The 26,957-nt window shown below is 37.0% G+C and overlaps 1 protein-coding gene across 3 annotated transcripts in view; it reads left to right on the top strand.

Annotated features, from left to right (window-relative positions):
* The window catches only part of DACH2 (dachshund family transcription factor 2), a 336,855-nt gene that overhangs the window by 147,981 nt on the left and 161,917 nt on the right, over positions 1-26,957 (top strand). For all 3 annotated transcript variants that reach the window (XM_013946280.2, XM_067304137.1, XM_067304136.1), the window contains exon 2: positions 24,682-24,797. In XM_013946280.2, the coding sequence (XP_013801734.2) occupies positions 24,682-24,797 (116 nt within the window). The remainder of the gene's footprint in view (positions 1-24,681; positions 24,798-26,957) is intronic.

The following is a 26,957-nucleotide window of genomic DNA, read 5'->3' as shown; positions in this document are numbered from 1 at the left end:
CTCTGTTGTTAAAGATCAAGGGCTGTTTTGAATCAAGTTAAAAATGATACTAAAAAGTAGATGAGATAATGGTGGAAAATGTAAATATATAAAAAATTATTAAAGATAAAATTCAAAACATACAAAAGAGAAAAGGTCAATGCATTTTTCTGAGCAACTTTGTGTTGATTCTCTCATTTTTAATTTTGTCTCATGTCTTTTTAGTTTAGAAACTGTTTAGTTAAGGGGCTCCTTCTTTGTGGGACTGTCAGTAAAGATGAATCCTGATACTTAATAGAAATTTTAGGATCTTGTACAATATTAAAGGTCAGGATATCTTCATTAAAATTATGCAGATTTTAAAAATGCATGGCAAAATTTTCTGAACTTGAATTTTGTACATCAGTCATTGATTGAATACTATTTGGCTCTACAGTCAAAATTAATATCCAGATTCATTTTGCTTTGTTTCTCTCATTTCCAGCTGCTCTTTTCTTTCCTTTTCTGACATCAATATAGCATGTTGATAAAGCTTATAATAAAACGAGTGCAGGCACAAGTGCCTACCTCTCCCAAAGACTTTCAGAAACTAAGGCCTAATATGTTTAACTGATTCAATCTCAGCATCAATTTATAAGGCAGTATGCATGTATTGTAATCAGGTCTATTTGAATAATTTATGATGGTCCAAAGTTTAATGCCATTAAGAAATGCGCACAAGGATAATCCTACAGTTCTTTCTTGGTGCACAGACCTGCAAAGAGAATTTTTGCATCTTACTCCCAGGAGTTTTGAGGGTTACAACATTTTATAGGGTCAGTCTTCTTTGGGTAAATGATAAAATTTCTATCAAAATATAGAGAGCCGGGCTTTAGTACAGGTTAATAGAGATAGCAGCATTTGATCTACAATGGAGGGGATATGTTTTCCGAAGGTTATGGTAGCACTCTATCTGTAAACTGCTTGAAAATGTATTACTTTTAAATTTAAAATTCACCAATTTAAAATCACTGCTTACAATATACAAAATTACTATTAGAACAATTACAAAATTTAAAATGAGTATACTCTAGAGAAATAACACAATATTAAAAAATGGATTCACTTTTACTTATTTAGGAAAGCATGCGCTAAGAACTGAAAAAGGAAATTTTCACAAGGCTTCATAAATTTTTTTCTTCATTGTATTTTCTAGATTCCTGTATTTCCTGTGCATCACAGACAGTGAGATTCTACATGATTTGAAAATAAATACTTTCTGATTTATTTGAAAAAGAATCAAGTTATATACTTTGCACTTGTTTTAATGTCAGTTAGTCATGGTAGAATGTTGCTTTAGAATACACATGCTATTTTAAGTATCGCTAGAGAATAACCTTTTCAGTTAAGCAAGGAATTTATTCTGTCATTAATATATACTTAAGGAAAAGCTGTACAATTAAAGCTAGGAAACAACAGTGGGCGATGCTGAAGGAGCAATCTAAAAGTGTTCTAGCATTACTGTTCTCAAAAATAAAAGGGTATGAGAGGGAAAAAAACGGTTTGTTATACATCATTACAAAATTAAGACTTTTGTGTGTACTGTGCAAACCTCTATACTATATATATTTTAAATCTAAAATTTCTCTCCAGGTATTCTAAAACAGTGGCCAGAAGTGCGGAGTGGTAAAATCTCTGTAAAGGCTGTTTTGCAAAGTCCTTCTTCCAGTGTATAATTAGGGCAGTGAAATCTTAACCTGTTTGTTTCACTTTCCCAAATCTGCCCAAGAAGAGGTCTGCGGGGATTTGGGGCGTTCTTTGCCTTTACCATTTCTGATTCAAAAATACTAGTCGTTGTTTTCTCCAGTGCCATTGGAGCAGCACTGGTATGTCCTGAGGTCTGTTTGGATTTGTTGTTTTGCTCCGAACATTCTTTCCTCGTCTTCTGCTTATCACATGGTTAGAATACAGAAATGCAAATCTTAATCTTTCATTTTAAATCAGCTCTTTCTTATGACTTAATCATTTTGATTGCTGTGTTTTCAATTCCCTCTAGCTTGGTAATATCTTTCCTGTAATTAGGTTGCCTAGAAATACACATGCAGTTCCAGGTATAGCCAGGCAGGAGCAGATGAGCGAGGGCAATTTTTGCCTTTTCTGACATGATGCTTCTAGGCAGGCAGCCCAGCACAAAGTTGGATGTTTTCCTTATTGCATCACATCTGCCTAATTTACAATCCCTTATAACACCTAAATCTCTCTCAGCATATTAACATTACAGATGTTGCCTCTCTTTTGGAGAGCTACATATTACATTATTTCTCACACTTCATTAATTTTTGTTCATTTTAACAGAAGCATTTTTAAAATTTCTTTCATTCATTCTAGTCTCACTGAAAGCTTTTGTAATATTTGCTCTCTCCTGCCGATGCTGTCTCTTCTGTGAGGTTTTGTTTAAACTTCCTGCTTTCCTGTTAGAATGTTTATGAAGATATTAGATCGAGTTAGAGCCAAATCAGTTTAGTGCTGAATCTTCTGGGCAGCTCCTCTCCGTACCATTGTTCGCTCTGTTTCAGTCCACAAGAGTGCTCACATCCATACTAATCTTTTATTAGAGCAAGACACTCTATTAGTTGTTTTTTCTTTTTAAATTACAGTCTGAATGTATTGCATCTTCTTTTTTCCCATGCATCTATTAATTCTGCAAGTCTCTCTTTCTAGAAAGATTTGATTCTGCTTGGTGGCACCACAGCCATGTGCAGTCATCAGTCTGAGAGTGATCAGATCATTCTCATTATATTTGTTTCACTGTTTATCAGAAGCAGAAGTTGCTTCTACAGGTCAGGAATAACCCGGTCCTGCCTTCAGCCTCTTCCTGAAGCTCGGTGAAGTCTCGCCAGAGAAAGCAGAAATGCCTGTCAGGTTTAAGAGCTTGCAGGGGAGATGGTACCCCATAGCATGCGACTACTCTCTCTTTCAGGAGCGCTGCTTCCTCACGGGTTCCTCCTTTTCTTTTGATTAATTCTGTTCTTCCAATATGGGAATATCCTTTGTTGAATACAGTTAATCATGTCTGAAACTACTAACACCTGCCATACTTAGTTGGGGCGTGTGTGAGCGGTTGTGAGAACTGTGGTTTGTTTCCTGAACAGCATGGCCACGTGCACTTCAGTGAAGATCATTCTGGTTTTCTGGGCTGGTAGTTTAGAGTGGAAGTTTTAAGTAACTGAGAGTAATTGGAAGCGAATCATTAGAAAAGGTATGTTAAATATATTTTTAAAACTTGTAATGAGCTTTCATTAATTAAACCATAAAAATACTCTGAGAGAAAAGTAAGAGTCCAGCTTCGGAGTTTGGCGTTGCAGGATGGTTAGGGATTAATCGAGCTATTTCACTCTTAACTTAAGGGGGTAGTGTGGAAGGGTAAACATGGAGGTTGCAAAACCTGTAAAGCTAAAACACCGTACAGTAACTCTAATGGAGGAAAGCAAGGTGAAAAACCTGTTGCCTGCCAGGCTCAGAGGTTTGTCCACCTGCAGCAGCACCTTGCGCCGAGGCGACTGTGCCCTGGGCCGCGGCTGGCCCCGGAGGGAAGCGGCGCCCGGGCCCTCGCTGCGCACTGGCGGCACCGTCAGCTTGCTCGTGGGTGGCCAAAAACCTGCTGCTTACAGACCCTCTCATTTGCCTGTAATTTAAATTCCCCTTGTATGGAACCAGCACTGTAAGGGCAGTAAAAGCAATGTTGCCTATTCGGGGTGACTTTATCTTTCATTTTACTTTAACTGCCCATGACTCCTGCCGAGGAAGGAGTGGAAATCTCCTTATCTCAAAATGTCAAAATGTTTTCCTTTTCTTTGGCTTTTCAGTGGTATGAGAGAAATCTTCTTTGAAATCTTAACTATTTGTCACTGAAATCTGGATTTTCATTGTTCTTCTGAAATTTGTGGGTGTAGTTTCAGACCTTTACTATATCTTGTCCAGTCATTTTACTAATAATGACATTTTGGAGGCCTTTGACATATTTCCTGCTCAGTTTTTTCCTGATTTCCATTTTGTATGGTTACCTTTGATCCTGTTACCTTTTACTGGGATCTTATTTTTTCCGTGCTGAGGCATGTGGCCAGGAAGTAGCCACAAACTAAACAGTTGCAAACTTAGAAAAGACAGACATTCCTGGACATAAGGAATACGATATATAGAATTAGAAAGCTATCATTCACTGGGCACTAATGTAGAACAGATTTTTATGCTACCTTGTCTGAACTCCTTTAAAATGTATTTTTTCAAAAAAAGCCACTTTTTAAATTAACAGAAAGTATCTCATTGGCCTGGAAATTAATTACATCACTTTAATTCAAACGTTAGTTTTTTAAAAAAAGTTTTCAAGGGGGAGAATTAGCAATGAAAAGTACTATTTAGAAATAATTTCTTCTGCAGTTGTAACTTTTGCACTAAGGTAATGGGAATGTTTGTATGCAGGGTCGATAGGGTATTACAGTGGTCCCCTTATGATCTAAATTTCAGTGCAGGGTGAATTTTTATGTTTGCGTTTATAAGCCTCAGCAATACAGGCTTTAAAACACAGTCTAAATACTTCTTGACTAGAAATAGTACTTTCCAACTTCAATAAATTTTGTAAGACTATTATGTAAGAAATGTAAGAAAATGTTAACTAAAAACCCGCCAATTGTGGGTGGCTATGAGGAACATAACTGTTATTTGTGTTTCTGGTGTTCCAGACTGTTTGTGTATGTGTTACAGAAATGCTTTCTATTCCAGCATATTTTTGTATATGCTACAGTTGATGACTCCGTCACTGCTCACCATGTGGCCATTCCACTGAAGCCATCTTTCACTTTGATAGGAACGCCTTTTGTACTGGAAAGTGGATAAAACCCTGTTATTAATGTATCGAAACTGCACAAGGCTCTCATGTCTTAGTTTTTCTACAGCTGTTAGAAGAGAGGGTAAGTGGGGAGTCCTTGACAAACCACAGAACCATGAATTAAAGATCACGATTTTTTGTTCTTTGGATCTTTATGGTTCTTCATTATTTCTTTTTTTGAAATTTTCTTCATGAATAGTGAAGTAAGGGAACAAATTAAAGGAAAAAGAAAACAAGCCTATTCATTTTGAAGGCTGATTGTTCACAGGCTGATTATATTGATAGTGATGATTGTACTGATAGCGTTGCTAATCCAAAACTGTGCCTACAGTGTCTGAGATGTGGGAGAACGCGCACTGACAGCTGGTCAAACATGGTACAGATATTTGTTCATCTTCATCTGTATTTATCCGTCTCTTAAAATAGTGTTGGTATGATTTTGTTGTGCATAGTTGCTGTATTTCTTATTTTTCTCTTCTTAGGAACTCTGAGGAAACATAGCTATTGCTTGTCTTCTAAAGTTTATTTGAAAAACACCTAAAAGTCTTTAATTTCAAGGAAAGAAATTTGTATCTAAAATGACAGAAGTTGATAATACTGAGAAACATTATTTAAATTATTTAAACAATAGTAGTCCAGATGACCATCTCCATAGAATTAAGTTAAGCAGTTGAGTTTATTGTCAAATAAGATGGCTTATTGTGTGATATATTTGATAGTTCTTCTGACTTAATTAGTTTCAATCAGAACATTCTGTAGAGAAATAATACAGCTGGTTCATTTTGAAATGGCAGAGACAGACTTCTCATAGATTTTTTTTTACAGCTTTTAAAAATGTCTTTATCTGGAATAAAACTAACTGGGAAATTCTGTCAGCCATTTAGTCCAAGGTGATTACACCAATTTAAGAATGTCAACAATTACACAATACTCATGTTCAATTAGTAAAAGGGAAGCACCTGTATTTTTAGAGGAAGAGACTCCAAGATTAGACTATACAAATTTAAGTTGTAACAAAAGACAAAAATGAGCATATTATTTATCCTTGGGGAGAATCAGTCATTGGATAGGCTCAGTTCATGGAAAAAATGCAATAAACAGTTCTTTTTGCACATGGTCTCCCCATGCCTTTGTACTGATGCATATCAGCAATGATGTTTACAGTTCCTTTGTCTTTCCAACAGCAAAACAAAAAAATTAGCAGCACTTCTGATGGTTAGACAAACCTGTAACACCCTCAGTTTAATATCTCAAATTTTACACTTGACATATCCTTCCAGACTGAAAATGTGACTTTTTATTTTCTTCAAATCACTGTCTTTAAATCACCATCTGGTTGAGGCATTAAAATAGGCAATATTACTCTAACAGTTTTCTTAAGACCTTTTCTTTGCTGTTAATTGCACATTTATAATTATATTCTTACAAAAAGATAAAAAGATTTTTGAAAGATTATTCTTGGCAACAGACCTACGGTGAAAACCTGCTGTTTTAATGCGTAAATTATAATGTGTGCAGTTGTGAAGAGTGGTTTTGTGAAATGCTCAGGTAAGCGCAAGAATCTAAAAGAAGCTGTCAAAGAGTTTGCACTCTTAAGGGGCTAATGTTCATTGAAAAACAGTTCATAATATGCTGTGCCTGAAGGGTAAATGAGTAGTTTAACTTAAACACAATCACCAACTTTGTAGAAGACAGATAAAGGAAACAATTGTCCCCTAATCAGAGCTAGAGAAATGCTAAAACCATACTTCTTCAGCCCTACTTTGATGCCTGTTTAAAATCATTAATTTTCTTGTAAGTTAATGTAAATCAAGGATTAAACAGAAACTGTTACCATCTGACCCTTATAAACTAAACTTCTGTGTGGCTCATCTATTTGAAGTCAAATCTATCCATACATCTAAACAGGAAACTGAATGAAAACATTTTTCTTTTCATTTCCTATATCCTGCAAACTTTTTCAGAAACTATTTCCTTTCAAAATTCAGCCTGCATACTTACACATCATTTTTTCCTCTGTAGACTTTTGTAAACATAACACCAATTATTATAGAGAGTACTGAAAGAGGGTACTTCCTGTGCATTTCAGTTTGCCAATCTGTAAATGATTGTAAAAGTACTTATCCTTGCAAAGCGACCTTGGAATGCGCGAGGGATCCAAGCTCATATTTGATCACCTGGGTAGCACACAAGTATCATCACTATGGTCATGTGGATTTCCGGATTAGGATTATGATACAAAGTTCGTTATTGGTCTACAAAGGGCAAACAATGGGGATTCACCATTACAGTTTTTGCCTACAGTTCAGGGTGATCTGTTTCTCTGTCAGTAACGATACTGATCTCTTATAGAAAACATTTTGAGCTCTACAGATGAAATTTTATATAACAGATTATTATTATTACCATTATTAATTTTCTTCAGGGATAAATTACAGTCACAGCTCTGTTGCTGACTGCTTAGGTTTGAAGATTGTTGGCAATTTAAAAAGGTACTAAGTGGAAAGTATCTAACAAATATTGCTGTCATCTGTTATGCTTAAGAAATACCTAGTGTGTGGTTCAGAAGGAACACTTTGTTTAATGAATGTGTCTTATCTCCTCATGTATGTGTTGATCAGGAAAATTCTCATCTTAAAGAATTGACTTGCTGTGTGGAACTTCATTTTGAAGTGTTTCATCTCAAAAGATCATCATCGGAACAGATCTGGTATAAATACCAAGTCAGTTCAGATATATCTCTTGCAGCAGCATCAGGAGCAGTCTGTGAAGACAGATTCTTCTCTTTTTTTCTGAAAATAATCTGGATTTAAAATCCAAGACCAGAAACTGACAATTGACAGTTCACAGCCCCTTAGCGGTACTGAGTTGTCATTGTGGCTCTCTTTTCTTTTGGTTGTCTCCAGTTTTCCTACCCAGGATGTAGGATTGTTCCCCAGTATAAGCTGCTTTTAGCAGCATTGTCACTATTTGTAATGTGCTATTCCTAGATAACAGATATGCAACAACTTTTGGTGTTCGAGTATTATGTATTGAATTTCCAGAAAGTCAGTACATGTTTACCCAAATCCTCATCTTTTTTAGAGTTACACGGATAGCTGATACCTGAATATTTCATGCAAACTGATGTGAGGTATGCAGTGTAGAAACTGTTTAAAACAATATTCAGTATATTGCTTTAGATGGTCATTTTGATTGCTTAACATGGTTTCTCTTGTCTCACTGCATGGCCGTAGCCATAAAAAGAAGGGTAACTTATAAATAGTTTTCATTTATCACATACAAAATAACTTTGAGATATGTGCCTATACAGTCCAAATGGGAAGGGTGCACCCAGATCTCTGACTGTCTTGGTACAAGTGGTTCTTGTGCCAGTTTGGCTATGTATGATGTAGTTCCACATCTGTGTCCACCTAATCTAACTGCATGTCCGAAGAAACCTGTGTCTGCTGTCTGGCAATGCAGTTACCCCCCACATGCGTCCTGGTAGAAAAATGTCCCTTCCTTTATGGAACAATATATTCGAAATGGGAGGAGTATCATAAATTTTTGTCCAATAATTGGTTAGAGTATATAAAGCCTTTTGTTTTTGGACAGAATTCTTGTACATAATCACCAATACACAAGCTTTTCCTTGAATGTATGATGATAATGAAGATGATGCTGAAACAGCAAATTCCTCCCATTTACAAAGGAGGATCTTCTATAGAACCTGGAGGATCTTTTTGAGCCCTAATAATGTATACTTCATAGTATGCTTCTAGCAGGAAATCCAGCAATAATTCTGTCTTCATACAGTGTCTACATACTTCCTCCTTTTTTTCTGTAGTTCACTTGACTTCAGTTAGTTAATAAGCAAGTTGGAGGACAAAGAGAGAAAACAAGCCTCAGAGCTCTGGAGCTGGCACTTGTCAAACATACAGCATAGAAACAACATTTAGCACATGTCAGAACTGTCTCCTTCTCCAAAAATGTCTTTTTTCTTCTTATTTTTGCATCTGATTAAATAGCAGTTATATTCATCTGCATCTTTGTAGTCATATGAACTTTGTATATCTCTGGGACTGGGCCCGTGAAAAAGGATAGCAAGCTTATTCTACTTAGCAGGATAAATGATTACAGTGTTAAAAAAGCATGATCCCACTTGCATTGAAAGAAGAAAAAGGATTCTTTTAATGATTTCAAGTGTTTAAATGAATTTGGCTCTGGACCAGATAATCTTCTTTTGCTGATGTTAAAACACTGGCCACAACAATGATTACAACATAGGAATACAAAAGAGCCTTTATTTATCCTTTACTTTTTCTTTCATGTTTCCAATCATGAAAATAAATATGTCTTACTAGAAAAGCAAAATTTTATTTGGTTTGCTCTGCGTGCTGGGAGACATTAAGTATTTCCTTTTTTTTAGGGGAAATGTGTCACTTGCATTTAACTCAGATAAAAATAAATGAAGATAAAACTAATTTAATTTTAGAATATAATTTTTTTTATTTGTTGAACAACTGTTGTTTTAAAATGGATAGCCTGCTGAGAAAGAAACAAAGCCACTTCAACAAAGCAGGAAATCAATAACCACAAGAAAGCCTAAAGAAAATTAATGCATACAGTGTGAGCAAGTGACATAGAAATTATTTTCTGGTGTAAGGATGGTAATAATAGAAGGCATATGGAGTAGATGAAAAGCATGATAGAAATATACACAGAAAAGATGTGCTCCCTATTTCTATTTATAAATAATGACCTCTGTGTTACAGTATTTAAACTTTGAAGAGTCTAGATGGTGGTTTTCTTCTTGATTTCCCCAACCCCTAGTCCTAGGTAAATATTTATGCTTGCAAAATTTAGTAGGCTGGCAGCCATGGAAACGTATGTCTTTCATTTATCTCCAGGAAATCTGGTCACAAACACTCTTTTACTTGAATTCTTTTAACCTTTTTCAACAATTTTTAAAAAACATTTTTACTGAGGAACAGTGAATTGGGCATATGATGTCTGATTTTGATTCTATTGAAGTTAGTGGCAAGAGTTAAATTTGCCCATAGTAGGAGCAGGACTGTACTTATAAAATCTCTTGCTATACAAACCAACACACACCTTATGTTTTCTCTCCCTTTCTGAAGCCAAGTTAAATGTTGTTCACTCAAACTCAGGGAAACGGGAGTGGATGCTAGCACATTAACACATGCTGTCTGCTTTCTGCAAGGGACAAGCCTCGCTGCCTGGAGGGAGATCTTTTGAAAAAATCAACAACAGATACGATTTATCTCACAAACCATTGTATCTAATCTGGAAATTATTTTATTTCAGGAAGTCCCTAAACTTGTGAATAGCTCATGCTGCTTTTCAGTGCCCTGAACTGTTTTTGGCTTTTTCTGTAGTTTCCTTCTTCGGGTATGAGAGAGGCTCGATGATTTCAGAAAGCCCGTTTACAGACTGACGTCCTCTTTCTCTGCTGGTGGCAAACCAGTTGGAAGAGTGGCAAGAAAGGTTTGTGGCTGGGGCTTTAGCTCTGGTAAGCCACACTGCCGCTGGTGGAAAAGCAGACAAGCTTTTGGTCACAGACGATCTACTTTCAGGTCGAATATAGAACTGGTAGTATTTGAAGCAAGGTGAAAAGGTGTTGAGAAGTATTATTGTCACTTGGATTGGATGCGTGTCAGTCGGACCACCTCCGAAGGGAAGGGCAATGTCCGTGGCAGGGCAGAGAGGATATTCCTGAGGAGGGAGAGAAATGGAGGTGGCGTCACTCTGCGGGGAGGCAGGGGGGCCTGTCGCTTGCAGAGTGAAATGGGGAGAGGCCTCTGAGGAATTCGATGTCATGAAACTGGTGGCTTTATGGAATCCATCTTTTTGGTACCCAGTTGAGTTAGAGGTTTAAGTTGAAATGGGCTCGTTTTCCTGCTCTGAGCTCTGAGGCGGGCCCAGGTCAGACCGGAGGAGGCGGCAGGGTCTGTGAGATCCTTCAGCCACACGGTATTCGGAAGAGGAGGTTCAGTCAGGTGAACTTCGTGGCCGTGGGTGTGTTTCTATCACTGATGTTACTCCTGAGGTGGCCGGGAGAAACATTTGGTGGTAAATCCGCGGCGTGCGCGGACGCTGCCCTGCCACCCCCTCGACAGGCTGGCCGGCGGGGGGCGGGAGGCCACGGGCGGCGTTCTTCTGGAAGGTTCCCGACGCCCGCCCGCCCGCCCGCCCTCAGGAGCGGCCGCGCCGCACTGTGCCGGGAGAAAAGGTGCATGGCACCGAGGTATCCCCTCACGTGTCAATTCAGCTTACTAGCGTATCGTTGTAATGGGGGCATCTTGGAGACACCGTAACTTCAGGAACAACTTCCTGGGCTTTAAGCTCTTGTTCCTAAAGCTGTTACTAAGGTCAGAATCTTTGAAGCCGAGTGGCTTAATCGGGTGATACCTGCCATCCACCATCACAGCAGTTCCTCAGGGTGCTGTTGCTCCTTACAAAAGCTGCCCTTTTATTCCTTACTGTGCAAGCATTTACTGCCTCATAATCATACTATTAACTGTTTTTAAAAGATGAGTACATATCTTCTCTGTAGAGTTTTGTTTAAATTTATTTCAGTGTTGCTTGTTTGAATATCCCAAATACAAGCAGAAGCAAAACTTTGATGATAGTTTTTAAGCCACTTCCATGAGAAGAGATGTAATTATTTCACGGACAAGTTGCAGAATTTGCTTTTTAGCATTTCCCTTCCTACAAAAGTTCCTTTTTTCTAGAAGAAAGCTCCTCCAAGCAAAAGAAAAAGAGCACAGGATTGGTTGGTTTGTTTTTATTTGTTTCTAGTTAAAAATAAGGTTTTCTAATATTCTTGCTCTAAAGCTAAATACTTTTCTTATTAAGTGAAGACTAGCTTGCAGTGCCCAAGAGCACAGTCCCTATTGCACTACCCGTTTTTGTGGTCACTAAACTGTCTCTTTTGCCACCTCATCTTGGGTTTGTAGATAAGAGTCTTTTGAGAAATGCATAATGGCGGAATGAATTCTCCTTGGAGCTTGAACACCTCGCGTGGCTGGGAGGATCCAAGGTCTTTGTGTCTGTGACCATAGGTATTTCAGGAAGGTATAGAAAAGAAGCATTTCCTCTGTATGGGCATTGACCATTACTGGCATCATGTGTCCAGTTGTGGTACCTGTTCTTCAAAAAAGAACAGTGAATATAAACAGCTGCAGAAATTAGATAAGAGCTGGAAAAGTGCTATATAATAAAAGACCTCAGAAGCATTATCTTTTGATTTATTCCTGAAATTATTAGAATGTGATTTTTTCAGTCTGTAACTCTACATGTGGAGAAAGTTTCTGTTGAGTGTGCTCTTCAAAAATCCAAGGGCTGGAAAAAGAAGCCTGACAATACTAGCAAAGCAGGTTGACTTTTTAATAGTAGAGAATATCATTGCATGGTTGATTATTGAAACAATCTAAGAATTCAATGGATAATCTATCACTTGAGGTCTTTAAAATCAAAACTAGATGGCCCTCCCAAAGCTATGCTCTAGTTTATCTAGAAAGTGGGAGCCTGAATCAGGATTATATGTGCAGGACAGAATTAGCTCACGTAAGAGGAGTCCTTTATAATCTCTAAAAACAAAAACAGAATTAAGGCTAAGAATTAAGTAGAAATCCAGGACTTGGATTACACTGGTATTAGCCCTTGATGCCGTGGAGCTACCAAAACATCTTTTAAGTAATTTCAAGGAGCATGAGGAAAGGTAGCCAGGTAGTGAGAATATTCCCAAGAATTTGTACAGTAGCAAGGATTGTTCTTTGAATGTGTACCTGCACTTACTGTATTTGATATTTTCCCCTTGGAGACCTTGCTAGATACGTGTATTCCCAGAAGCTGTGAATAGATCTAACCTTGAACTGAAGAAGGGCATTCAGTATCTTTAGATACAGGAAGGAAATCGGTCTGTAGTGTAGGTCAGTTCTAGGGTCATCCTGATCAGTGATTTCCCTTTGTGCTTTGAGGGTTTTACTGATAGGTAGGGTTAGTATAAGCAGGTCCCATTCATATTATCATCTTAGGCTAACAGGAAGATAGATTTGAAAGGTAAATTTAATATGAATTTTGAAAATATTGCTTCTGCCCTTTTAGTACTTTTTTGGGGTCCTAAAGATTTGTGTTTGTTTTGTTATTTAAAAATACTTTTGTACATTTACAGTAGAAATAATAATCTTGTTTATCTCTGTAACTAGCAAATTATTAATTAAATAGTAACAGCCACAAAGTCTAGAAAGATAGAGGTGAAGCTGTGCAATACTTACCTATACTATCTATTTAATTTGATACTATTCCAGGGTAACCAATTAACTAAAGGATAGTTCCTGTCTTGTAAAGGTTAGTCCTCAGATGTTTGCTTCTGGATACGATCACCTAATCATAGAGGCTCATTTTGATTACTGTGAACCATTCTTACTTTTAACATGGATATAGGTGAAAAGAGTGACAGAGAGGGCTGTTTCTATGTTCTTTCATTTGTTGGCCTTTGAAAGACGTATTTCTGTTTTCTGTTTCTAAACTTTAAAGGGTCTTTGCAAAATTCTGAAAACACTGAAACTTTTGATGCAGAGATTAAACACAGTTAAAGCAAGAGCAATTCCCTTAGCATCCAAGTTGAATTGCTATGAAAATATTGTACTACCACATACAATATACCACTGTTATAGAATTAGCCATCATCTCATGTGGGTTATTTGCTGCACAGAGCTGTAAATATGTCAAGTGCTTGCTATTAGGTTTCTGTCCAAAGATAATAGGCTTCAACAGTCACATTTTTTACATGTTTCATTGAATTGAATGTTACTGAGATACAGCTCAGTGCAAACAGCAGTATTTTAAAAAAACGTTTCTTTATAATAATGTTCCCCTAAATTGGCACTGAACTCAGATACAGGTCAAAAGTAAAACTTGTAAGGATCTAATATAATTTAGACACATATGACATATCATGAGTATTTGTGATAGATGGTGATTCCCTGCTTTGAAAATGTATGTGCAGATATTTGCAAAAGTATGTATGTGGAAACTATGAAGTAGTGCTTGAAAAAATTGGTGCTAAGTTAACTCAGATGAAAACAGATTTACAGCTCCTGGGTGTAATGGTAGATCTTTGCAATAGGTTGGACAGTACACTGCAATACATATGGTGTTCAGCTACATTAATGAAAAGAAGTTTCCTCCTGCTCTTTCCCAGTCAGTTTTCAATTCAGTATATTTTGTATTTGGGGCAAATCCTGAAGATTTTATCCAGACAGTTTTCTCATTCAAGCATTTTCTTTGTTGGTGAAATTGGACCTGGGGCAGTTGGGACTGTTCATTGTCACCATGTGGTCCCCAGGTTCCTTATCTCAAGGATATTTGCGATTCAGTCCCCCTGTCTGGTTTGGGGAGCTGTATCTTCAAGGGAGTGCTGGCTGGGCAGGCTTGGGGGCTTAGCGATGCCCTCCAGCCTGGACAAAGCGTGCTGACAGCGCTGAAACTGAGCTGTCAGTCAGGAAAGGATCTGTCAATCATAGCGCATTGGGTTATAACAGACATGTGAATACTGACAGGTAACAGAGACCTGTGTGGTCCTGTCCTATTGTCCATGTGCTGGTTTGAGGGTTACTGAATGAGGATTACTGAAACCTTCTGTGAGGAAGGGAAGGCATGAAGGGAAAGCATTAAGGATTCGCGTGTGTAAAATCTTTATTCTGCCAATGTTTTTGTGGACTCCAGCTGTAGATGGGTCTGAGTGAAGCTCTATGTTGCTCCTGTGCTATCCTGAGTGCCTGGCTTGACATGTATTTATGTCAGCACTGAGCTTTCATGTGCAGATGTAATAATCCCAAATATATTTTAAGATTTAGGTAACTGTAGGCTTCTATTATGTATATTTTAGGAAATGAAAAGAATAGTTGGAGAGCATATTGCACAATGATATTGCCTCCAGATAATGATATTATCTCCAGTGGTTCACTGCTTTCACTGGATTCGAAATCCAGGTAGTATCAGCTGTCTGACTAGCCAAGCTTAGGTTTGCAAGGCTCATGATATATCTGGCAATATCTCATGAGATATCTGGCACTTTCACATTTGGTTTAGCTGGACATCTTGGGCAAACATTGTTTTGAAAATGAATCTATAATTTCAGTTTCTAGTTATGGGTATGTAGTTAATGGCATGATCCCAGCGCGGACAGGTATACTCGTGCTAGGTTTGATCTGGGTGGAGTGGGTAACAATAGCAGTAAAGACACAACAGCGGGAACTTTGTCGCACTGGGTATGAGCTCAAGTTGCTAAATGAACTCTATTTTATCTGTGCTGCTGCATCTTCACTGCTACAGTTACTAATTTAATGTAGTTATATTAAATTAGTGCATGTATACCTACATGTGCTGTAGTCACTCTTTCAATTTCATTATTGACATACCCTTAAATTGAGCTAGTGCAGTATGTGATATAGATAGGCCCTTCACCCTGCCTACATCTGTGAATCACCACAATTCTGAAATCTGATGATTTATTCCCCTTTTTCCAGTGACAACTGTTTGACAGGAAAAAATAAACAGCAGGACTGTTGAGGCGCTTTTATATCTTCAGGCACAGTCAGAAGTAATTAAGAAAGAGTTATTTAAAATTCCAAATCTTAATGAAACAAAAATCCTTTTTTGGTTTAAAAGTTATTTTGAAATGCCTGACTTCCTAAATAAGATTTCATAAATAAACTTTTTTTTAAGTAAGAACCAATCACCTGTTTTCTATTACAACTGGAATATAGTAATATTGGAATACTAGGATTTCAGGTAATTTTTCTGATTGTAGACCCAAACACAAGTTCTAAAAAAATAACCTAATCAGTCAATAACCTAAGTCCTAAATAACCAAAATTTCCTGAAAACCTTGGTGAGGATAAGTGTGTAAGCCCTGACCCTGTGAATAGCATAGTTTCACAAGGAATGATACCTGCTACTGATTCTTTGACAATCTTAGGATTCTAAGTACTCTCGCAGGGCTTTTTAATATATCAGATTAAGAAATCTATAGAAAGCTTATTTGAATTCTGCGTAATATTTTCACACAGTTAGGAGCAAGTAGTCTGGAATTTGTGATTTTTTTTAAGTGAGGTAGTGCATAATAGACTGCATTGAGATATGAGTATAAAAAGAATACCTTATGTAGTAGTCAGAGAAATGACCAATTCTGTGTCATACAATAGCTAAACTAAGAACTAAAGATAACACCTAGTGATAACTATCAATCACGTTTTACTGTAACATGAAACTTCTGCTTTTGCCACTTCTTATAATTCTTGTTTGTTTGTTTGTTTGTTTGTTTTGGAAAGGCTCCTAAATTTAAATGTCAGCTAATCAGAGAATCTCAGCTTTCATTTGTGAATCTTAGAAAAAAAACAAACCAAAACAAAAAATCTCTTTAATCTTTTTTGGCCCTTCCTAGTAAAGAAAAGCTGAGAAGTGTGATTTAAGAAACTTAAAGATTTACAAAACTAAAAGCCAAATAAAAAGAATGTAAAATGGAACTTGAAAAACATTAGATTTTTATTCATTCTCATGATTTCAGGGTCATAATTTGTGAACATTTGGGGTTAGAAGTAACGTAACTAGGTCAAGTAAATGAAGTATAAAATAGCTTCACAGTTATACTTTCTGTCAGGTGAGTAGTCAACCCTTAAATTGTCTGTTCCATCAACTTTCTCTCTTTGACAAAGAAAAAATTTAATGAATCTTTATCAAGAAAATGTCAACACTGGTATTAATAATAGGAGATATATTTGGACTCAGTTGTGGAAAATGTGGAAACTAAAAATTTGCTGTGGGCTAAAAAAGGGAAAATAAAGCACAATGCATTCCACCTCCTCTCCAGGCAGAGTGCGTTGACTGACTTGCCCGTGGATTGCTTGCTGGTGCTCCCGGGAGGTATAAGGCATATCTGGCATCTAGAAAATGAATATAAAAAGAGATTGTAGAAAGAGACAGAAAGAATAGAAGATTTCTCTGCTCCCCCAAAGACCTTCTGTTGGCCACTTGAGGGTAAACGGAAGAGGATAAAGGGACTTGGCTTGCCTGACTCTCTTGCTTATTTTCTGGGGGAGCTGTCTTGCTGCTTTTTGGTGTCTCACTTTCATGCCATATACATATTTGCCAAGTGTAATATGACCTACAAGATTGTAATTTAGTCCTGTGCAATTTGTAGAACATTACAGATGTAGAAATTTGGGGAAGAGAGCATGCCCCTCCCTTGCTTTACCTTACCTTGTATTCCTAGCCTAGTGTGGAGGAATTGCATTGACCTGTCAGTCAAAAGCCTGCAGATGCCCTTCCCAGCTTTTCAGCTGACAGTTTTAAGTACTTCTCTTTGCATCCTCTTGTGAATCAAGACAATGTGTTTAACTTTTGGACACAACTATCATTCCTTGGTTATGCCCATAAAGTGACTGAAATTTTGGAGAAGGCATGCTGACCATGCTGAGGGACTCAAAACACCTGTTATATTAGAGACTGAATTCTTCTCTACTTTCCCTTTTAAAATGACGTTAGCTATATTGCATTTTTCTCTCACTTGTACTAACTAATTCAGAGCAATTGTCTGCATCTTAATAGGTAATATTAATAATTTTAGGATTGGAGGGCTCTGTATCAGGAGTGCTGTTGTACTTGACTATGCTGTCTCTATCCAGCCCTTCATCCTTTGCTCACAGTGAGAAGAACTGACTTTTGAATTCAGTAAGCCTTTTTTTTTTAAAACTAAGCCTCACATGACTGTCTCTTAAGCATACTAGAAAAAATGGTCCATTTGTGCAAATACATGTTTAGAAACCAACAGATTCAACTGGAGTGTATACTGAGTATAGTGCCAGAGGGGGCTGTTTTCAGTCTGGGTCAGGAACTTCAGTATTTGTTCCTAAAGACGGTACCAAGGTGGCAGGGTTTCAAGCACACAGAGATTGGCATTAGGACACAAAATGGTCTTGATAACATGGAAAACTGATCTTAAATAGGATTCAGTTCAATATGGACAAATGCAGTGTAAAAGAAAACTGAAGAAGGTCAAGTTGTACTATTTCTACCTATAATTTCTGACAAGATATGTATGTGTGCTATTTGTAGCATGTGAGTCTGAAGATCATGTACATAAATGCCAAGTCTTCAATTCCATCTGTATGTGTAAGAACTCCACAAAGGCAAAATATGACAAGTTTTCAAAAATACAGAGAGTGTCTACAACATGGGAATTAAGTTGTTTTCCATGTCTGTTGAGTAGATCACAAGAAGTACCTTGCTTAAATTAAATAAAGGAGAATTAGGTTAGATGTTAGCCCTGCTTTTCCATACAAACCCTTCCTGATTGTAAGGATAGCCTAAGCATTGGTGTGGATTGCCTAGGGATGTTGTGAAATCTCCAACGCTGAATGTTTTCAGAAGTAGGCTAGACTTAACATTTGTCAGGAATGATTTAAGTGTACGTGATCCTGCCTTGGGGCAGAGGTAGAGAGAGCAGGTGACCTTCTGAGGCCTCTTTCAGTTTTATCATTGACTGAATCCAGGAGTACCCACATCCCAAATACTAGTGCTGCTGCTCTTGAATTTTGATGTTGCCATATATTCTGAAGAGTCTGATGGCTTCTGTCAGAAGAACATACATTAATATAAAACATTGGAATAACTGTTGAACTGATTTATTCAGCAAAAAATTATATCCAGCTGAATATGTGGTGATTTGGTTTATTTTTGCTGTGTTGTATTCTCAGGCTTCTGTATGAGTGACAGGATTTTGGCTGTTGTTAAAGGTGATCATGGCAATAATTCCAGATTCAGCCTTCTGGGGAATTTTAGCCCCTGTTGGTGCTGTGATGAATGCCCTGTAATCAGCTGCCTGCCTGTCTTGCCTGCCTCCTGGGACAGAAGCAGCCAACTGGGGGGTGGCTCAGAGAACATCTTTAATCATCCTATCAGCCACCCCACACTGTTCCCATGGGAAAGGGTCATGAAGGAGGGAGCAGACAGTGTTTGACAGGGTAGCTTTATTCCCCAATCCGGTCAGTTCACATGCTTGGGCATCTCCTCTTGTTCTTATTGAGTATCAAAGTAGTATTAGAAGTTTGTATGGGAGCCACTCTCAGTTGGGATGGGTTGCTCCTGAGATGGTGTAGACATGACTAGGACCAGAAGGTAACTGGGAACTGGGCAAGGAAAAGGTCAGAGAGGAAGGGAGTGAAGCAGTTAAAGCGAGCTGGGGACTGAAAGACAGATTTGATGTGATGGATGAGTTAAGGGTAGAAGATCAGAAATATTCAGAAAGGTGGACAGTGGTCAAATGTGGGGAAGAAGGACTGAGGGCAGTGGACTGGTGTGGGACAGGAACAGGATGGATACAGAGACTGAGGATTAGCATAGCTCTGTAGCTGCAGTCCTTCATCCTCCTGAGGACCACAACTCACTCACTGCAATAACTTTGGGAGAGTATGTGGACCTTGGTGACAGGTTTGGTGAATCACAGTTCCAGCTCCTCTGTCTCACTGTTCGCTGTACTGGTAGATGCAGAATGGCCCTGAGGTCACAGATATTAAAGTGCTCCTGGCCTAAAAGAGGTTCCTCCAGATCAGGAATACTGGGGAAGACACCATAGATCTGCCCTGAGGCAGCCCATTTTACCAAGCTGGAATTTGGAGTTGTATGCAATTTAGGGGTCTCTGTGTGGGAAACTGCCTGAGACATGCGAGCTGGGATATGCGAAGACTGTCTGTTAAAAGAGAACATTAAAAGAGGGGGGAGGATATTGTTTCATCGTTGTCATTGTTGCATATACAGCTTGTGTCAACGTGGGATGTTTCTGAGCTAACTGACCTAGTTCTTGATAAATGAATTATATGTGATATTATTCAGATCTATATTGGACTTTCATTAAACCATGATTTTTAGGAAGGACACAATGGTAATGTGCTACTTTCCATCCTTAATGGTAAAGTTAATGAAGATGTAATCTTCTATTTCAGTCCCATCTCTGAACAATTCAGTGGTATTAAGGAATCTTTTTTCTAACAGTAACATCAATTCATACTGATGGAGAAAAAGTTCAGATTTGTGATGCTCTAGGAATATATTTCCACTGAATTCTTCACTGTGACTTGATGTTGAGGACTTTCCTCACTGAAAAGCCCTGGAGAACAGAGGGGGAGGGTCTTGTTTTGGAGTGTAAGAGCTTTTTTCCATGACCTGCTTTGGTCTGGTGAAGTCAAAACAGTGATTTGACCTCTGCGGAGTATTACCTGCGACTCTTAGTGCCAACTTGGGTACTCTTATGAGAGTTGTCATAGGGACCAGGTTCTAGTTATCAGCTTAAACAACTTCATGTATGATTAATGTTAATTGTCCATTTTGCGTGGATAACTTTTTTCCTACTGCTGAATTGGCTTTTGTTGCCTTTGATCTGGCTGGTGATACAACGTCCTGCAAGGGTTAGACAAGCGATTGGTTTGCCAACATGGAGAGGAGACAGAATCAGGTTGCTGTGAGGTCAGAGTTTGTTTCTCTTCTTAAACACTGAAAGGTCAAGTAGAGTTTAACTACCACTGGCATCTTTGAAATGTAATAAATGCCAAAGCAAGGAGAATGTTTTTAATTCATGCTACAATTAAAAATCTTACCGCAATAGAAGTAAATAATTTTAACTCAAATTATCAAGACTGTTATGTTTATTGGTAAGGACTCCAAATAATACCTTTCACAATCATTAGCATGTATTTCATGTAAGAGATTCATAATGCCAGTGACCTTTGAGGAACACGAATTTTTAATATGTGGTTCCTGTTCCAATTTCAGCAAAGTGACTAAAGTTTTTTTTTATGTGTAAGTACTTGCACCAGTTACTGCCACTATTATCAGAGCAATTTACACATGTCATATGGTTCTTCTGTATTTCTCCTTTAAGCCTAATAAAATACATTGGTATTGAAAAAATCTGTGATACATATGAGAGCTTCCTAAATCACAAGTCTTAGCATATTTTTATACCAAATAGCTCAAGGTTCATGGAATCAATAATTAATTTATTAACTGGATATCTTTTGAAAAAACAAAATCAGCAGTCCTTGCTATACCGTCTACTGCTGATTCATAAATAGTTGATGGCAAAAATGAAAAGTGTAACAGTAAAATTCAAAATCTTCACGATCAAAGTATTGGGTACCTCATCTATCACAACTTGGAATAAATATATCACAGAATGTGTCATATCTCATTGACACTGCAAGAGATAATGCTTTCCCTTGTTATCTAGCTAACTGCCAAGTCTACGAAGTTTATAGGCTGCTAAGATAATGTGCTGGTGGTAATCCACTTCAGTTGCAGAAATATGAAGTACTGTTGAAATATATTTCTAGTTGGTTTATTCTTTGCTCTCAAGAGGGTAGGATACTATTTCAGTTCCTCTAAAGAAGCCCAGAGAATGAAAAGCAAAACATCAGGATAAATTATGCTAAATGGTGGACTAGACCCCGGAGGAAATCATGCTTCTGTGGTACAGTATTCCTCCATTTATCTTACAAATGTTACATCTAATGTTAATTTTCTAAAGTGAAAGCATTCAAAGATTCATCTGATCCTTTTAATAATAGTTTTAGTGTTACAGTGCAGTGTTATTTGTCAAACCCATACCATCATAACTTACTTTTCTAGTTTTGACAGACCATTCATACGGAAAATATTTTGGGCTACTAATATATAACATTTTATTTCACAAAACACAAATAACCTAGTAATTAAACTCCAAAACTTAGCAAATAATTGCCAGCAAGCAATTACCATTCAATTAAAGAGTAATTACATGGTTATTTGTGCCCTGTAAAATAAAGCATTACTGAAATCAGTAATGCAATCAATATTTTAGCAGAAACAGGATGCTGCAGTGATGGACCTTTCAACCTGTGCTGATTAAATTGTCATCCAAATAACAGTTTCCTAGTTAAATCAGCACATGTTTATTTGTCTTGATTAATATGCAAATTCGCTTCTGATTCTAGTAAATTTCTTGTATTTAAAAGCACAAAAGTACAACATTATCATACATCAACTGTGACGTGCTGTAAGTTTCCACTGATTAATTGTATTTTACAAAGTGTTGATGAATTTGTATGTTCTATAAAATATTTTATAAAATACGTTTATAATGAGCATAAAGTAGTTAGAAAAGATGGAGCTGGTCAGTAATTTTAACAAAATCACAAAACCAGCTTTATTCTATATTTCTGATTTAAATTAAAAATCCTTGTGAAGTCCAGGGAATATATAAACCTTTGAGAGGAAAAATAATAAAATTAGCTCTCACCAGGAGTGGAAAATAAAGGAAGAAGCAGACACTAATGAACAATTTCTCAACATTTTACTATATAAATTTTAACTGTCAAACATACTGCTTAAAATGTAATTTAATCTCTGACAAAGTTAATTCCAAGCAAAATAAACAAAAGATCAACATTCAGATCATATTGTCCTGGTTGCTCATTTTCCCCTTTCAGAGTTAATGCCTGTTAGAGGGGAGAGGATGACAAGAACAGGAACGAAACTCCATTGCCTCCCTCCTCCTCCTCTGAAAACCCACATCATAAATAAAATGCCTCTCCATAAAATCTTTTAAAACTGTTTAATTTAAGAATATTTTTCTTAGCTTAATGTTAACGTATAGTTTTATGTAAAAGGTCTGTAGTGTTTGAGATTGAGAAGGAAATGTTTTGTAGTTCTGTTGATTGAGCTCTGCTGCTGGATAAACCTGCTAATTTTAGCTGTTTTACTTTTGTAATTTTTGCCAAAGACAATAAGTGCCAAGTAAGCAGTTTTAACTGTGTGTGCACAGACTTCTGTAAGTCAAAAGAATAACAATTGATTTTTATTTAAAAGCTCCACATGCAAAGCCTAATACTATCAGGTAGTCAACATTCTTGTGAAATAAATGGAATGGTTTTTGTAAAGAGTTTATTGGGAGGTAATTTTAATAGAGAATGCATATGTGCATCTAACTTCCTATGAAACTCCTATACTCTTATTTTAGGTTTATTTTATTATAGCCCAGTAAGTCTGGGCTTTTGTAGTAGACTTTACTACATAGCCATCATAGTATGGTAAACAACTTAAAACATAAAAAAGAAAAATGGAAAAAGTGCCAAATAAAATGAAATACAAAATGGACAAACCCAAAGCTAAAAAGAGGAGGGAATAGTTTTATAGACATAAAATAATAAACCAAGAAAAAGATTTTGTGCTACTTTGATACTTACTTTGATGTACAGTAAGACAAAATAATACTAGCGCACTGCATGAAAAATGAACAGGTTAATGGTACCTCTGTGTAGTGTTGCTGGAAGTTGTCTTCATTTAAACGCAGCGTTTGCCTCACAATGATGGAGGGCTTTGCCACTGTAAGTTGATAGAGTGAGGTTTAACTTAAATTTCTTTGTGAACTTGAAGTCGTTTTTGGAAATGCTGTCTATTTAAACCTCATTTATTGTTGCAGCTTGGTTATTTAATACAGTGTTTCACCGTATTTTGTCAAAAGCTCTATTATTCAACAGAGTAAAATGTGCAGCAATACTTTTCCGAACATTGGGAAGTGTATTTTTATTAGTTGGCTTGGAAGAGAGTTGATCTGAATGTTTTTTTGTTCTGTAAGTCTCTGTATTATGGTGACAGATACATAGGATGATTTGATATACAGAGACTGTAGTAAGGGATAAATGTGATAGCTGAAACAACAGATAAGTGTAACAGATGAATATAGAAACCTGTAACACTTTGAATTAAAATTTGCAATCATAATTCATAAACTGGTCAAGGGATGGTGAGATTTAGATAGGTTAATCTGTAGCGGTTAAAAACATTAGTCAACATGTAAAGACAAATAGTCAGTTTTGAAAAAACTTGAGTGTTAAATTACTATTGCATCTTCAGAAGTAGGCTGTTACCTGCCATGATTCAGAAGGTGGCGATTAGTATCATAAAGATTGTGTTGCATTCAAAGTTTTCAGTTTCTCCTGTTTAGACAGCTCAACTTTCAATCATATGTGGTCCAGGTACAAGACGTAGGAGCAGTTACTGCTGCGACCACTGTCCCGTATCCAGTTTAGGAACTCGGATACCCTGGAGAATGGAAAAACGTAAATAGTGCATGGACTGTACAGACGCATATAGGTGGGCCTCCCCCCGCTGGCAGCCTGGTCAGCCGGAGATGAGAAGCCCAGGGAGCCCTGAGCTGATTTATAGCAGTTCCTAGGGGCAGTGTGCTATACTCATCCAGTACTGTGTCTAAGCTAATAAATTCTGACGGACCTGGTCTGAGTAGCTCTGGTGTCCTTATAGTCATTGCATCATTAATTCACAGTCCCTATAAACTACAGTTTGTGAGCTGAGTAATGCATCCAGTTGCATTTTTGAGTGCTTGTGAACCTCTTGATCTCCATTTTACAGTCAAGAATATTAAGAAACAGCAATTAATTAGCAAAGCAGTAGTACAAAAAGGCTAGAAATATGGATTTCTTTTTTTCTTGGTCTAGTGGTGCATGCAGATAAAAATCTAAACTTTTTTGTCACTTATGTGACTTTAAGCTCATTATTGTGTGCTGCTCAGTAGTTCGTTGGTAGAACATTTGAGACCCATGCAATTCTTATATGTTTAATCAACCACATATTTTTCTTTTCTCCTAGGCAAGAATTTCTAATACAGTTTTGTGTATCATTGATGGTTCAAATATTTTATACAAATCAATACCATATGTAGTAAGCAAATATTTCAAAAAGAAAATGCATTTTCATTTATCCTCTTATTTCATCAGCTCACGACCAGGAAGACCCCCCAAGCGTTCTCTAGGAGTTGCGATACAAGAAAATGCACGTCTTCTGCCCCATGGAGTTCCAGGCCTCTTATCACCAGGACTTATCTCTCCGACAGGTAATAAAATCCATCAGATGATCAGCCTCATCTCTTCATACTGCACAGCAGTTAAAATAAACTAATATTGATCTAACTGCCTTGTCCTTCAGGGCTTTTTCAAGCTTTACCAGAGGTTACGTTATTGGATTTTTTGAGTGTTCATGAAAACTCTGTTTTGTTGCTGCAGTGACTGAAATCTAATGGATTTGTAATTTAGTCCTTTATTAATTGTAATTTCCTTACAGGAAATTCCATTAAATGTGTTATTTTAGTATAAGAAAAAAAACTGAAAGAATGAACTATTGTCTCAGAGAGCCCTGTAGCATGCATTTCTTCCTTTGAAATGCATGTGTATTTTAGTTCTCATGGGATATGAACAGCGTATTGTAATACGTATTGTATTGTAACATCATTAATGTATGCTGGGAAGGCAGAAAACTGGTTGTACAAATTATAGAAGAAACATTCAAAAATCAGATAAGTCTGTGTTGCCACAGTGGATTCTATTTTAATAATCTGCATTCAATATTATAATATTAAAAAATAGCATGGAAATAGCTGAATTTTTAAACAAACCCTAAACATAATGTGTAATATTTTATTTCCATTCATTAATTTATTAATAGAATTTAAATTAAATCTTATGCTATTTTGATGAGTGTTTTAATTTTTTATTAATTGATGTGTGCTAACGACATACACGTTTATTTTGGTAATGAAATCAAAAGGTTACAGCTATATTAACAGACTATATATTCATAAAACAAGTTATTTAAATATCCAACAGACTTCGCAGTTTTAGTTACTGTCAAAATCCAGTTTAAATATATTGTATTGCCATAATAACTAAACTTAGTAAAGTGTTGAGCAGAATATAAAGTCATAGAGCATGTTACAGAAAAAGCAGAGTTAAAAAAGGTGATTGACAGGAGTATAGTGACTTAGGTCTTGATCTTGCAGATCATTGTGCTTGTAGCACTGTGGCAGTGCTTCACTGGGTCTCAGTGTTCAGAAATGTAAGAAAGATGAGATCCTTAATTTCTCTTACTACAACTCCAAGTGTCGTTAAGTGTCATAAGGATTTCACAGTGAAACAATAACCTTTATCAGCGTAGAAGTTGGAATGAACATTCTTAAACAATAGTAACAGTAACCTTAACTGAAGTAGTTAATAAAGTTTGAAGGCATTTTGCTAGACCTAGACTGCACAGTCAAGTTAGTCCAACTTCATATAATATTCATATATGTAGCAAGGATCGAGAACTGTGTATTTACTCTTATGAAGAATTTATAAATGAGGGTTTTTTTAGTAGTTTTATCATGTTCTTGGTCCAAAATTTCATGTATTTAGTGGTGTTTGTGTTATTACCAACAGACAGGAAAGCACAAGAGCCACCTTTTATTAATAATTTCTTGTCAGAAGTTTAGAATATTCCATAATATTTTTCCACCCTATGTTTGCAAATAAGACCTAAAATTAAGCAGAATACCATGTTGGTTTAAACAGAGAAATATTTTAGGTCACCGTGTGCTGGGTATGCATTGTAAAATAGTACAATAGATGCATAATATGTATCTCAGACGCCAACTGAAACTGAGTAAAAATTGGGGGAATTTTTTAAACTGAATTTCTGGACTGTTGTAACTTTAGAGTCTGAAAGGATGACTGGGATACATGCCACTTTATTTAACTAGTGGAGGTTTGTGTAAGAAGGTTGGACCCAGGGGGTTTCTCTTTCAGCGGAGGCACAAGGTTGCCAACCTTTCTGACCTTGTGGCTGTGTATGAAAACCTTTGTGTCACCAAGTGCCAAAAGTCATGCACAGTGTGCCCCAAGCCCCTGAAAAGGAGTTTTGGAAATAGCTTGTAGGCAGGAGAAAAAGTAAGTTTCCAGAGCATCCCAGCACAGGTGTAATCTGATGTGTGAATGTAGCGTGGTCACAGTGAGCCAAGGACATTCTCCTCGGTGGCTCCTCCCGGCTGGTGACTTGGACTACCCACCAGTTCCTGGGGATAAAACAGCCCTGCTGCCGGTCCTGGGGTGCAGGTGCTACACTTGTATGGCCTGTATATCTTTGTCACGCAAGAATCAGAGCTATTGAATTTTTTGAGTTTTATCTTGTTCATAAAGAAAGAACAAGGTAAAGAAAGATGGGGGAATCACTGAGTGAGTAAAGG

Source organism: Apteryx mantelli, chromosome 13, assembly GCF_036417845.1.
Source record: "Apteryx mantelli isolate bAptMan1 chromosome 13, bAptMan1.hap1, whole genome shotgun sequence".
Classification (NCBI taxonomy): Eukaryota; Metazoa; Chordata; class Aves; order Apterygiformes; family Apterygidae; genus Apteryx; species Apteryx mantelli.
This window is presented reverse-complemented; position numbering and strand designations above follow the sequence as displayed.